The sequence below is a fragment of the Neoarius graeffei genome, chromosome 17 (genome assembly GCF_027579695.1).
Source record: "Neoarius graeffei isolate fNeoGra1 chromosome 17, fNeoGra1.pri, whole genome shotgun sequence".
In the NCBI taxonomy this organism is placed as follows: domain Eukaryota; kingdom Metazoa; phylum Chordata; class Actinopteri; order Siluriformes; family Ariidae; genus Neoarius; species Neoarius graeffei.
In genome coordinates, this window is record NC_083585.1 from 30,833,162 (window position 1) to 30,847,660 (window position 14,499).

The 14,499-nt window shown below is 40.2% G+C and overlaps 1 protein-coding gene across 1 annotated transcript in view; it reads left to right on the plus strand.

Annotated features, from left to right (window-relative positions):
• The first annotated feature begins 814 nt into the window (after positions 1–814).
• rtn4rl1b (reticulon 4 receptor-like 1b) overlaps positions 815–14,499 on the plus strand; it is a 377,201-nt gene continuing 363,516 nt past the window's right edge. Inside the window, exon 1 of the mRNA XM_060898078.1 lies at positions 815–890. Coding sequence (XP_060754061.1) covers positions 878–890 — 13 coding nt within the window. The 5' untranslated portion in view covers positions 815–877. The remainder of the gene's footprint in view (positions 891–14,499) is intronic.

Genomic DNA, 14,499 nt, shown 5'->3' on the forward strand with positions numbered 1-14,499 from the left:
TTTCCCTTTCCACTGGCTGGGGTTCATTCACACTGCTCTGTGTATCTCAGGTGCTCATCAGTCGGCTGATGTGGCGCAACATCTCTTGGTCTCGTGCGCAAACACACCGGTGTCGCGCCCTAACAGCATCTCACTGTCTCCTGTCTCCAAACCGGAAATGTGAACGCGATGCTGTCAGAGAGGAAGTGTAGTGAAGCGGACATCTCCTCAACGCAGGACGAGCTTCTCACTGGGGCTCAAGACGGACTGGATTATCGTGTTGATTAAAAAGAAAAGAAAAGAAAAGAAAAGAAAAGAACGTTTTTACTAAACAGATCGCTGAGACAAAGTTCACCAGGAGACGCTTTGGACCCTGATCTTCATTTTGGACCGATTTGGAGTTTAATATGATTGCTCAGTTCATGGCTCATTTCTGGACCTTTCTGGATTCTGGCTCTGGATAGACGAGGACGCGCGCGCGCGCAACACAACAACACACAGCATCTCGGACTGCAGGATCTCTCTCTCTGTCTCTCTCTCTCTCTCTGTCTCTCTCTCTGTCTCTCTCTCTCTCTCTGTTTCTGTCTGTGCGCTGCTCTGCTCTTGTCCAGGACTTGACTTGACTGGAGGAGAGAAGATCCAGCAATCCAGCCTCAGTGCACTGTAGATCCCTGAATTAACATTCATCCTGAACTCTCTCGCCTGCTGTGGGACTTTTCATCACGGACGGAGGTGGGTCGCATCCCCAATGCCTTCAGTCGACATCCAGCGAAAATTTCATTGCTTCACAGTCTATCTAATCATCCCTGAGACAATAATCAGCACCGGACCGGAACGCAAGACCAGCCGAGATAAATGATTCCCAGAGGGGTTTAACGCGCACCAACACTTTTCCAACATGTTTAAACGGGGTAAGACTCTCTCTCTCTCTCTCTCTCTCTCTCTCTCTCTCTCTCTCTCCTCTTTTTTCGCTGCTCTGCAGGTGTTTTGTGAGTTTATTATTATGGTGTCGTGATGTAAACATCAGAGCCTTTAGAGATTAATATGCATTACAACAACAACAACAACAACAACAACAACAACAACAACACGCATTTGCAGGTTCATCCATACAAGTTTAGTGGCGCGCGCGCCTTTGAAAGTTTAATGGGTTTCGCAGCAGCAGCAGCAGCAGCAGCGCGTTAGTGTATATCTGAATTACAGCTGATGGTGCATCCTGGTTGTGCAAACGCATCCTGAGATAAAACATGAATCTAGCTTATATTTGGAAATATTATGCTTTCAAAAATGTGCATGCATATATATTTGTATGTATCAACCGTGGGTGCCGCACTGCAGGTTTTATCAGTTGCTCTTCATTTGAAAGCCTGTGAGATGTCTGTATGGCTTGGATCTGTTTTTATTGGGTCTTTTCACTTGTGAATCAGAGCAGTTATTAAAATGGATAATAAATTGATATGATCAGGGCGTGTTTTGTGTGTGTGCGCGCGCGCGCGTATATATATACATATATATATATATAATGTGTGTGTGTGTGTGTGTGTGTGTGTGTGTGTGTGTGTGTGTATATAATTTTATTTACACTGAAAAGTCTGCATGCATTCATTTATTTGTTTATTTATTTAAAAATTATCAGCAAGCAACAACACACACACACACACACACACATATATATATATATATATATATATATATATATATATGTGTGTGTGTGTGTGTGTGTGTATATATATAATTTTATTTACACTGAAAAGTCTGCATGCATTCATTCATTTGTTTATTTATTTAAAAATTATCAGCAAGCAACAACACACACACACACACACACACACACACACACATATATGTATGTGTGTGCGTGCACGTATATATATATATATATATATATATATATATATATATATATATATATATATATATATATATATATAATGTGTGTGTGTGTATATATAATTTTATTTACACTGAAAAGTCTGCATGCATTCATTCATTTATTTGTTTATTTATTTAAAAATTATCAGCAAGCAACAACACACACACACACACACACACTATATATATATATATATATATATATATATATATATATATATATATATATATATAGTGTATGTGTGTGTTGTTGCTTGCTGATAATTTTTAAACAAACAAACAAACAAACAAACAAATAAATGAATGAATGCATGCAGACTTTTCAGTGTAAATAAAATAATGAGCGCGTGCTCTGAGCGCGTGCTCTGTCATAACTGCACTTCCTCTTGGCAACAAACAGCGCTCGCGCTCCAACCTCCGGATATAAACGAGTTGATGTCCGGTTTAAGGAGCGCGAGTACATAAATACACACACACACACACCGCAATCCTTCTGTTTTACTCACACACACACACACAGAAAAACAACTTTAGACTCCACCTTATACGCGCTACATTTCAGTCTCTTTGGTGATGGCGCCGCTCACTTCACGCAGTCTGAAATGGATTAATCTGATTGGCTGCTTTTCTTTTCTCCCAAAGTGATTGGCTACACCCGAGCCCCCCTCTCCTCTCCGCCTAAACAGTACAGGACTCGCTGTAGGACTGAGCTCTGTCTGAGCGCACTGTCTAGTATGGAAGGATGAGTTTCACTCTCACCAGTTGTTGTTGTTTTCTGTCCGCCTGAGCACAGTGAGTCGTGAGAACTGAGAGACCCGTGAATTAATCATAAATTCAGCACATCAGGGGGAAAAATCCTTCAAGCCCTTGCCAAAATACAGCTTCCATTTTTATTAAAAGCCGATTTAGTGCTATTACCTAATGAGGAAACCTTTACCATGATGAAAAATAGCCTAGAATGTGTTCTAGAGCCCCACCCAGGCAAATGGTCTTGAGGTTCCTGCACTGAGGTTATTCTAACTTCAGCAACACTAATCCACAACACATCATACATCATAATGAATCACAAATAATCCTGAATGGAAAAATAAACATGAGAATCAGGATCATGAGGATGAAATGATAGACTATGGTTGTGGATTATATCATGATCAGGAAATGTGAGTGAATGAATGAATGAATGATTGAATGAAAAATGTATCATTATTGAAATATGGAAAATATTTATTGGAATAGATATTTACTTTTTCAAGAAGCAAACCGAGCATAAAACAATAATTCTGCACAATAACTTAATGGACATGTCTTTACAAATCTGCAATAAAATATTATAGTAGTTTCTAACCAGACGTGCATCTTGTGAACAGGCAAGGCAGGCAACTGCTTGGGGCCCCCTGGCCCAGGGGCCCCCCGAGAGTCGGGGCCCGAGGGCTTATTTATTTTGTTTTTATTGTTATTTACCATTGTATTTTCACATTTGGAATTTAAAAAACTTTGGTTTCATACATTTTTTGTTGGTGTCAGATTATTTATAACATATTGGTGATGAACACTGGTCAGAAGGGCCCCCTGGAAATTTTTGCTTGGGGCCACAACAGACTCTAGAATCGCCTCTGTTTCTAACACCCTGTTACTATATATATACACACACACACACGAGGGTGGAATGATTATCATATTATGTACTTTTCAAATCAGGCTGCACTGAACCTTGATGTATAGATAACCAATGCATGAGAGTCGTGGAGGTGAACATATTTTGTTGTGCTTCTTTGCTACGTTGCTGATGACTGCTTATTAGTTGTAGTTTGAGAGATGAACATAATCTTTCAAACAAGGTAAATGTAAAATGTCTAGAACTGACTGCCACTGTATTCTCTCTCTCTTTCTCATTTTGACACTTGCAGAAAAAAGCATGAGACAGATGATATTTCAAAGGTGACATAAAAATAATGTCCTATTAAAGACCTATCTGAACAGTAATGTTATATAAATGCAGTCTCTTCCACAAGTATTTTGATTGTTCTATGTAAATGTCACGTGTGTGAGTGTGTGTGTGTGTGTGTGTGTGTGTTTAATCAGTATGAGCATCCCTGACTGTATCACTGTCATTGAGGCAAGTTTTATTTTAAGCCATGTGGTTGTGGCCTACGTGTCAGGTCTGGGTGAGTGACTCCGTCGCAGCTGGTAGCTCCTGATCAGCACACAGTGAAAATGTCCCCACCCTGCCCGCTCAGCCATGGGGAAATGTGTCAGTGCGATGCAGTGTGACATTGGTGTTCATCATGACAGTAGGTGCTGGTGCATGTCCCTCTGCCTCATACCCTGTTTTCTGTAAGGACCATGAGGAAGTGGAGAGGGACCCAAATAGCACCAATATGGCCTCATAAAACAAGGTCTACTCCTGCTTGGAACAGTGGTGGCTTTGAAATCATGTCTTTTAATTACAAGGCACTTAGTGTTTTACTGGAGGGTACATTTATAGAGTGGAATCCCTGGGATATTAAATTCTGCAGCCTTCTTATCTAATCTATTTAATCTAACATTAGCTCATTTCCTTGGTGCATGATGCAGAAAATGAACCAGCAATCATGTGGTCATCGATGCAAAACACTCCTGTATCTGCTGCTTCAATTTGATTACACTAATATTAGTCTAACGTGTGTGAGAGAGCTGTGAATGAAGTATTCTTAGATATGAGAATGAGTCCAAATTACTTTAAGAAGTAGGTATTAAAAAAAAACAACAGCACAAACTTAATGCAGGCTGGCATGGAAACCAATGGGAACCATTTTATTATGTAAAATAGCAAGAGCTTTGATGACTAAATAGCATACAGATGGACCAGGGGCAATCTATTCAACCTACTGTTTGACTATAACTAAAAAATACCAACTATGCAATACCACCATACCTCTTAGAGCACGTTATGAAGAAGGATGATTCTGAAAAACAATTCAAGTTCAAGCAATTAAAAGGCAAGGCCAACAAATTCTAACAAAGTGACCCACTAAAAACTGATATAGTAAATAAAAGCCGAAATAAATCTGTCTGTTAGCTATTATTTTGAAATTACCTCATGGAAATAAAGCAAATACCCTCATTGACCTAACACAGGAAACGTAAGGCAACATGAAATGAGTGGAGTTTGAATGTCTTTGGCCTAGGTGTGTGTAAACTTTTGGCTTCAGCTATCTATCTATCTATCTATCTATCTATCTATCTATCTATCTATCTATCTATCTATCTATCTATCTATCTATCTATCTATCTATCTATCTATCTATCTATCTATCTCACAAGGTTGCTCAGCTGTGATTATAAAATCCAGCAGTCCATCAGCAATATAGTTAGACACTGATCATCAAAGGACTACACATAATGCACCATGAGAAACTTAAACTGGAATTAATTAAAAATTATTCACCGAAGGCGAGGTAAATATTGGCGAATAATATCCGAGACAAAGGCGAGGTTATTATCCACCGATATTCATTGGGCCTGAGGCATATAATTGTTTTAGTATAAATACACAGGTGATTATTTAAAAAGTCATATTAAAAAAAATCATTTATTTCAATCTTCAAAAGTAGCATGCAAAAATAATGGGCGCAGACTTGTGTCACTTATCTACGCCGAGTAACATAAAATACTTTGTTTTGATATAGAGAAAATAAATCACAGTTCCACCTTACCTTTGAATAGTTTTAGACCAAACTTCGTAGCATTTTTACTGTTTTTAGGAACAGCATTTTCTTTCATAATTTCTCATTTTTCCTCACGTACAGTGGCAAAGCGATTGGCTACCATTTTGCTGAGTGACTGGACGTGATCATCAAGAATTATTATGCAGGACACTTTTTCCATGGAATAAAAACATGTATTCTATTCCCTTCTAGCGGGTTTACTGATGACATGCAATATTGTTATCATATTGCTTACCTTGCATATATTATGCCATGCTCCCCCATGGAGAATGAGCATGCAATATTGTTATAATATTGCACATTGTCAAGACAATACAACGTCACATGCGAAGATCCAATGACAAAACTTTCTGCTGTGCATACGCACAATCGTTTCTTTGTCGGCCGGGAGAGAGAAGATGGGGTTAATTCAATGCTTGGTTTAAGCACTAAATAAATAAACTGAAGCTAAAGATGCGCTGAAAGGCTACCAAAACTTCATTATATATTCTTCACGCATATTTACAAGAGAAAAACATACCAGCGGACATCAAAAAACTGGAAAAGAGACATGTCGGAGATGTAAAACTTCCGCGCTAGTGAGTGACTGACAATTTGTACACAAACATGGCTGCGAGGTTTGCTTCATTAAAAGCTGAAGATTTAAAGAGAAAGATGCACTGAACACCCAAAAAGCTACCAAAACATCACTGGATATTCTTCACACATTTAATCTTTTGCATCAAATATATGGAAAAACTGGAAAAGAGACATGTCGGAGATGTAAAACTTGCGCACTCGTGAGTGACTGACAGTTTGTACGCAAACATGGCCACGAGGTTTGCTTCATTCAAAGCGGAAGATTTAAAGAGAAAGACGTGCTGAACACCCAAAAGGCTACCAAAACTTCACTGGATATTCTTCACGCGTATTTACAAGAGAAAAGCATACCAACAGACATCAAAAAACTGGAAAAGAGAGCAATAGCGGAAATATAAAGTTCTACTTGGAAGTGAGGAAAAGTGACGGAGACTTTTACAAGAGGACTTCCCTCGTGGACTTCACTCAGCAAAGCCCTTTTGTTTTGAACAACTGCAATGTAACAATGAACTACGACCAAAAGTAACTTTGAACTTGAACTGTCAACCTGTTTATACTGTAGCTTATATATAAGTTGGGTTGTTGTTCAGGCTTTTTGGACTTGTACCATTTTTATTGTTAGAACTTTGACTTTGTACAGTACATTGGATTGACAGAACATTGAATTACATTGGATCAGAACCAGGATTCAATATTGGTAAGTTACCACCCAGTTCTTAACTTTTTGTAAAATCTATAATTGTTCCATCAAATGTGTATATATAATAATAATAATAATAATAATAATATTGGCTGGCATTTTTCATGGTATATCAGATATATTCCATTCAGCTACTCGTTTTCGAATCATTCAGTATCATGCTGGCTGAATGGAATATATCTGATATACCACTCAAAGCCAGCTAATACTATTTAAATACTCCAAATCTCTCAACCAATCAGAGCACACGCTCTCCTATAATCACCTGCATATTTATACGAATAAAAAAACAACCTACATAAACTAGGGACTTAAGTAAATGCGTTATAGATATATTTTCTGTACAATAACTTTTTAAAGACCAGCATTACTGTATATATAACGCTGTGCGCTATTTCATGAAATGTCAGTTTCACCTCAGTGTCCTTCAGAGTAGAAAGAAATCGGCTTCATATTATTCACATGCAGAACACTGCATCCATCAGGAATCCATTAGAAGCTATTTCTGCATTCCTATGCTTTCAAGAACAGCCCCCCCCCCACGCATACACACATGCTCACTCAAAAAGCGTGATGCCTATACTGTAGTAAATGATGCATTCAGATACATACATCTATTTAAGAGGGAAAATGATGCATATAAATAATTAATATAAAAGAAAAATGGTACCACCCTTCCCTTAATAAGGGATAAGATTTATCCACAAAGACATTCATATTAAGACTTAATAGACAGGAAATAACCAGACCAAGCATCTCACGGACTCTACAGCATATCGCCTTAACTGCATTTCATTTTGCATCGCCGAGGTTATTTGCCAATCGATTTCACTATTGTTATTATTGTTATTATTATGCTTATTGATTTCAAGAAGGGCGGCATAGTGATGTAGTGGTTAGCGCTGTCGCCTCACAGCAAGAAGGTCCAGGTTCGAGCCCCATGGCCGGCGAGGGCCTTTCTGTGCGGAGATTGCATGTTCCCCCTGTGTCCGCGTGGGTTTCCTCCGGGTGCTCCGGTTTCCCCCACAGTCCAAAGACATGCAGGTTAGGTTAACTGGTGACTCTAAATTGAGCGTAGGTGTGAATGTGAGTGTGAATGGTTGTCTGTGTCTATGTGTCAGCCCTGTGATGACCTGGCGACTTGTCCAGGGTGTACCCCGCCTTTCGCCCGTAGTCAGCTGGAATAGGCTCCAGCTTGCCTGCGACCCTGTAGGACAGGATAAAGCGGCTAGAGATAATGAGATGAGATGATTTCAAGAAAATATTACCATTACATATGATGAACTTTAAGGGTGTTTTCTTCAATCAATTAAGAAGCAGTCAGTTAGCATAATAACCCTTGGCAAATCAATTCTTGTAATTATAAAAAGCGTTATGTTACGCAATAATGGTTGAGATGATTACAGAAATGTAAATTGGCAGTTATAACATTTATTACAACATTAGCATTTGTTTACCAACCATCTCAAACCTGAGGTTGTGTGTAAAATACAAACAGCAGATTTAGAAAGCGTAGCCATGCATGCGGTTACATTTTTTATTCAAAGGAATTTACTTAATCTGAGATGCTGATCATTCATCCACTCAAATCTTCTGTCCACGAAAAGCAAAACAACCAGACTGTATGACTTCAAGCTACAAAGAGGAATAAACCAATTTCCTTTAAATGTCTCTGGAATGAAATTAAACGTAAGTAGCGACACCATTGTGACACCAGGCGGTATCAAGGAGGTGGATGGTGGTACAGTGGTGCTTGAAAGTTTGTGAACCCTTTAGAATTTTCTATATTTCTGCATAAATATGACCTTAAACATCATCAGATTTTCACACAAGTCCTAAAAGTAGACAAAGAGAACCCAGTTAAACAAATGAGATAAAAATATTATACTTGGTCATTTATTTATTGAGGAAAATGGTCCAATATTACATATCTGTGAGTGGCAAAAGTATGTGGTGTGACCCCCTTGTGCAGCAATAACTGCAACTAAACATTTCTGGTAACTGTTGATCAGCCCTGCACACCAGCTTGGAGGAATTTTAGCCCATTCCTCCGTACAGAACAGCTTCAACTCTGGGATGTTGGTGGGTTTCCTCACATGAACTGCTGGCTTCAGGTCCTTCCACAACATTTCCATTGGATTAAGGTCAGGACTTTGACTTGGCCATTCCAAAACATTCACTTTATTCTTCTTTAACCATTCTTTGGGGGCGGCACGGTGGTGTAGTGGTTAGCGCTGTCGCCTCACAGCAAGAAGGTCCTGGGTTCGAGCCCCATGGCTGGCGAGGGCCTTTCTGTGTGGAATTTGCATGTTCTCCCCGTGTCTGCGTGGGTTTCCTCCGGGTGCTCCGGTTTCCCCCACAGTCCAAAGACATGCAGGTTAGGTTAACTGGTGACTCTAAATTGACCGTAGGTGTGAATGTGAGTGTGAATGGTTGTATGTGTCTATGTGTCAGCCCTGTGATGACCTGGCGACTTGTCCAGGGTGTACCCCGCCTTTCGTCCGTAGTCAGCTGGGATAGGCTCCAGCTTGCCTGCGACCCTGTAGAACAGGATAAAGCGGCTACAGATAATGAGATGAGATGAGAATGAACCATTCTTTGGTAGAACGACTTGTGTGCTTAGGGTCGTTGTCTTCCTGCATGACCCACCTTCTCTTGAGATTCAGTTCATGGACAGATGTCCTGACATTTTTCTTTAGAATTCGCCGGTATAATTCAGAATTCATTGTTCCATCAATGATGGCAAGCTGTCCTGGCCCAGATGCAGCAAAACAGGCCCAAACCATGATACTACCACCACCATGTTTCACAGATGGGATAAGGTTCTTATGCTGGAATGCAGTGTTTTCCTTTCTCCAAACATAACACTTCTCATTTAAACCAAAAAGTTCTATTTTGGTCTCATCTATCCACAAAACATTTTTCCAATAGCATTCTGGCTTGTCCACGTGATCTTAACAAACTGCAGATGAGCAGCAATGTTCTTTTTGGAGAGCAGTGTCTTTCTCCTTGTAACCCTGCCATGCACACCATTGTTGTTCAGTGTTCTCCTGATGGTGGACCCATGAACATTAACATTAGCCAATGTGAGAGAGGCCTTCAGTTGCTTAGAAGTTCCCCTGTGGTCCTTTGTGACCTCGCCGACTATTACACACCTTGCTCTTGGAGTGATCTTTGTTGGTCGACCACTCCTGGGGAGGGTAAGAATGGTCTTGAATTTCCTCCATTTGTACACAGTCTGTGTGAATGTGGATTGGTGGAGTCCAAACTCTTTAGAGATGGTTTTGTAAACTTTTCCAGCCTGATGAGCATCAACAATGCTTTTTCTGAGGTCCTCAGAAATCTCCTTTGTTGGTGCCATGATACACTTCCACAAACATGCGTTGTGAAGATCAGACTTTGATAGATCCCTGTTCTTTAAATAAAACAGGGTGCCCACTCACACCTGATTGTCGTCTCATTGATTGAAAACACCTGACTCTAATTTCACCTTCAAATGAACTGCTAATCCTAGAGGTTCACATACTTTTGCCACTCACAGATATGTAATATTGGATAATTTTCCTCAATAAATAAATGACCAAGTATAATATTTTTGTCTCATTTGTTTAACTGGGTTCTCTTTATCTACTTTTAGGACTTGTGTGAAAATCGGATGATGTTTTAGGTCATATTTATGCAGAAATATAGAAAATTCTAAAGGGTTCACAAACTTTCAAGCACCACTGTATGTAATAAGAAAAAGGCTGAACAGAGATGACTTATAGCTCAGCTGCTCTGTCCTTCACACTGTATTTATCGCTGTCTCTTTCCAAAGAGCTATTCTTCTTACTTTCATCCCTATAAGGACGCACCCGAATCTGCCAGCGACATTTAAACAGCCTGAATCTGCTGAACACTGCTGAACAGTGGACTGGCTCTGCAATATGCTCTAACGGCTCTAAGGGGGTGCCATGGTTTTACTTCATAAATAATACATGTTCAGTAACACTGTTTATATAGTAGTCATGCCTGACCCATGAACAAATTGTTCTTTTTTCATTGAACTGGTTGAACGTCCCAAATTGAGTTCGTGTTGGTTTTATTTGATTACAATTTGACTACAACTCTATCAAAACAACCAGAGGGGAACCGTCAGCGCCTTCACAGAAGGCCCAAACATATCAGCACTTCAAATGTTATATTTAATTTCTTTCAGTCTTTCATAATTACATTATAATTATTCTCTTCTAATTCTAATTTGACCTCATTTTCAATCAGATTTTCTTCACAAATGAAAGGGTTGCTGTCCTGAAAACATTAAAATAGAGTTATCCAGTGAGTTTTTTTGTTTTTTGTTTTTGTCTCTAGGCTGAGAAGAGTTTAGATCCGGCTCACTCATTGGTTAGGACTTCATGGCCGGGACAGAAGGCCATGGCAGTGTATGTTGATATAGGAAGTGACAGATGAATTAAACAATCAGATTTTGATTTATAGTGGGAGGGACCAAAAATGTATCACCCTCGGTCTTCTCGAAGGCCAACGCAAGTTTAACCGCGAATCAGCACTGTTAGCGCGGCAGTGAAGTCACCTTCCAGCTGGTATAGCGTTCATCTGTAGTGTTAGCGAACGCTAATAAAGCGGTCAAACTAGTGCTATCGAGAGCAAGTAGCACAGGCTAATGACTGAGAAACTAAGATTTCTGTCTCCAGACTTTTCTTTCACGCACGCTCGGTACAGTATTTTTCACTCGGACTTAAGTATTCATTTCCCGATGTAATTTACTTAGTTACTTTTAAAATCAACATTTACAGCTACACACAATGGAGCGACTTGGCAGCCTGGTGCCAATCCCTTGCAAAATCATTTGCCCTGTTGCTTTTTTGGGGTGTCTGGCTAAGTTTTGGCTGAGCTGAAGTCCCAGGTCTAATAGTAACAGTTCACCACTGAATATAACAATTTAACGGAAAGAACAGTTAAGCTCCATGTCCTGAGCCCTGACTAGCAAAATGGAAATGAGCCAGACTAAGTTGATATTTACGCATGTTGAACCCGTAAAGGATATGACTGACTCAAATGTCATTGTTGAGAGATACAGTGGTATGCAAAAGTTTGGGCACCCCTGGTCAAAATTGCTGTTACTGTGAGCAGTTAAGCAAGTTGAAGATGAAATGATCTCCAAAAGGCATAAAGTTAAATATGACTCATTCCTGTCATATTTTAAGAAAAAACAATTTTTTATTTTCATCTTTTACATTTTCTAAATGACAAAAAAAAGGAAAAGGGCCCGAAGCAAAAGTTTGGGCACCCTGCATGGTTAGTACCTAGTAACACCCCCTTTGGCAAGTATCACAGCTTGTAAACACTTTTTGTAGCCAGCTAATAATCTTTCAGTTCTTACCTGGGGGATTTTCACACATTCGTCCTTGCAAAAGGCTTCCAGTTCTACAAGTTTCTTGGGCTGTCTTGCATGCACTGCTCTTTTGAGATCTATCCACATATTTTCAATGATGTTTAGGTCAGGTGACTGTGAGGGCCAGGGCAAAACCTTCAGCTTGTGCCTCTTGAAATGTGCCCTGTGCCACTGGCTGCAACACAACCCCTGCTTCAGAGTCGGAGAGGTGTTCTTTTCCTGGAATTTGGCACGCTTTTTTCTCCAAACATTCTTTGCACATTGTGGCCAAAAAGTTCTATTTTGATTTCATCAGTCCACAGTACTTGTTTCCAAAATGCATCAGGCTTATTTAGATGTTCATTTGCAAACTTCAGACACTGAATTTAGTGGCTAGGACGCAGGAAAGGTTTTCTTCTGATGACTCTCCCATGAAGGTCATAGAACCCCGATTCCAAAAAAGTTGGGACAAAGTACAAATTGTAAATAAAAACGGAATGCAATAATTTACAAATCTCAAAAACTGATATTGTATTCGCAATAGAACATAGACAAACATATCAAATGTCGAAAGTGAGACATTTTGAAATTTCATGCCAAATATTGGCTCATTTGAAATTTCATGACAGCAACACATCTCAAAAAAGTTGGGACAGGGGCAATAAGAGGCTGGAAAAGTTAAAGGTACAAAAAAGGAACAGCTGGAGGACCAAATTGCAACTCATTAGGTCAATTAGCAATAGGTCATTAACATGACTGGGTATAAAAAGAGCATCTTGGAGTGGCAGCGGCTCTCAGAAGTAAAGATGGGAAGAGGATCACCAATCCCCCTAATTCTGCGCCGACAAATAGTGGAGCAATATCAGAAAGGAGTTCGACAGTGTAAAATTGCAAAGAGTTTGAACATATCATCTACAGTGCATAATATCATCAAAAGATTCAGAGAATCTGGAAGAATCTCTGTGCGTAAGGGTCAAGGCCGGAAAACCATACTGGGTGCCCGTGATCTTTGGGCCCTTAGATGGCACTGCATCACTTACAGGCATGCTTCTGTATTGGAAATCACAAAATGGGCTCAGGAATATTTCCAGAGAACATTATCTGTGAACACAATTCACCGTGCCATCCGCCGTTGCCAGCTAAAACTCTATAGTTCAAAGAAGAAGCCGTATCTAAACATGATCCAGAAGCGCAGACGTCTTCTCTGGGCCAAGGCTCATTTAAAATGGACTGTGGCAAAGTGGAAAACTGTTCTGTGGTCCGACGAATCAAAATTTGAAGTTCTTTATGGAAATCAGGGACGCCGTGTCATTCAGACTAAAGAGGAGAAGGACGACCCAAGTTGTTATCAGCGCTCAGTTCAGAAGCCTGCATCTCTGATGGTATGGGGTTGCATTAGTGCGTGTGGCATGGGCAGCTTACACGTCTGGAAAGACACCATCAATGCTGAAAGGTACAGGGAGTGCAGAATTATTAGGCAAATGAGTATGTTGACCACATTACCCTCTCTATGCATGTTGGCCTACTCCAAGCTGCATAGGCTTGAAAGCCTCCTACCAATTAAGCATACCAGGTGATGTGCATCTCTGTAATGAAAAGGGGTGTGGTCTAATGACATCAACACCCTATATCAGGTGTGCAAAATTATTAGGCAACTTCCTTTCCTTTGGCAAAATGGGTCAGAAGAGGGATTTGACGGACTCAGAAAAGTCAAAAATAGTGACATATATTGCAAAGGGATGGAGCACTCTTAAAATTGCCCAGCTTTTGAAGCGTGACCATCGAACAATCAAGCGCTTCATTCAAAATAGTCAACAGGGTCGCAAGAAGCGCGTTGAAAAAAAAAGGCGCAAACTAACTGCCCGTGAACTGAGGAAAGTCAAGCGTGAAGCTGCCAAGATGCCACTCGCCACCAGTTTTGCCATATTTCAGAGCTGCAACATCACTGGAGTGTCAAAAAGCACAAGGCGTGCAATACTCAGGGACACGGCCAAGGTAACAAAGGCTGAAAAACGACCACCACTGAACAAGACACACAAGATGAAACGTCAAGACTGGGCCAAGAAGTATCACAAGACTGATTTTTCTAAGGTCTTATGGACAGATGAAATGAGAGTGAGTCTTGATGGGCCAGATGGATGGGCTTGTGGCTGGATCAGCAAAGGGCAGAGAGCTCCAGTCCGACTCAGACGCCAGCAAGGTGGAGGTGGGGTACTGGTATGGGCTTGTATCATCAAAGATGAGCTTGTGGGACCTTTTCGGGTTGAGGATGGCGTCAAGCTCAACTCCCA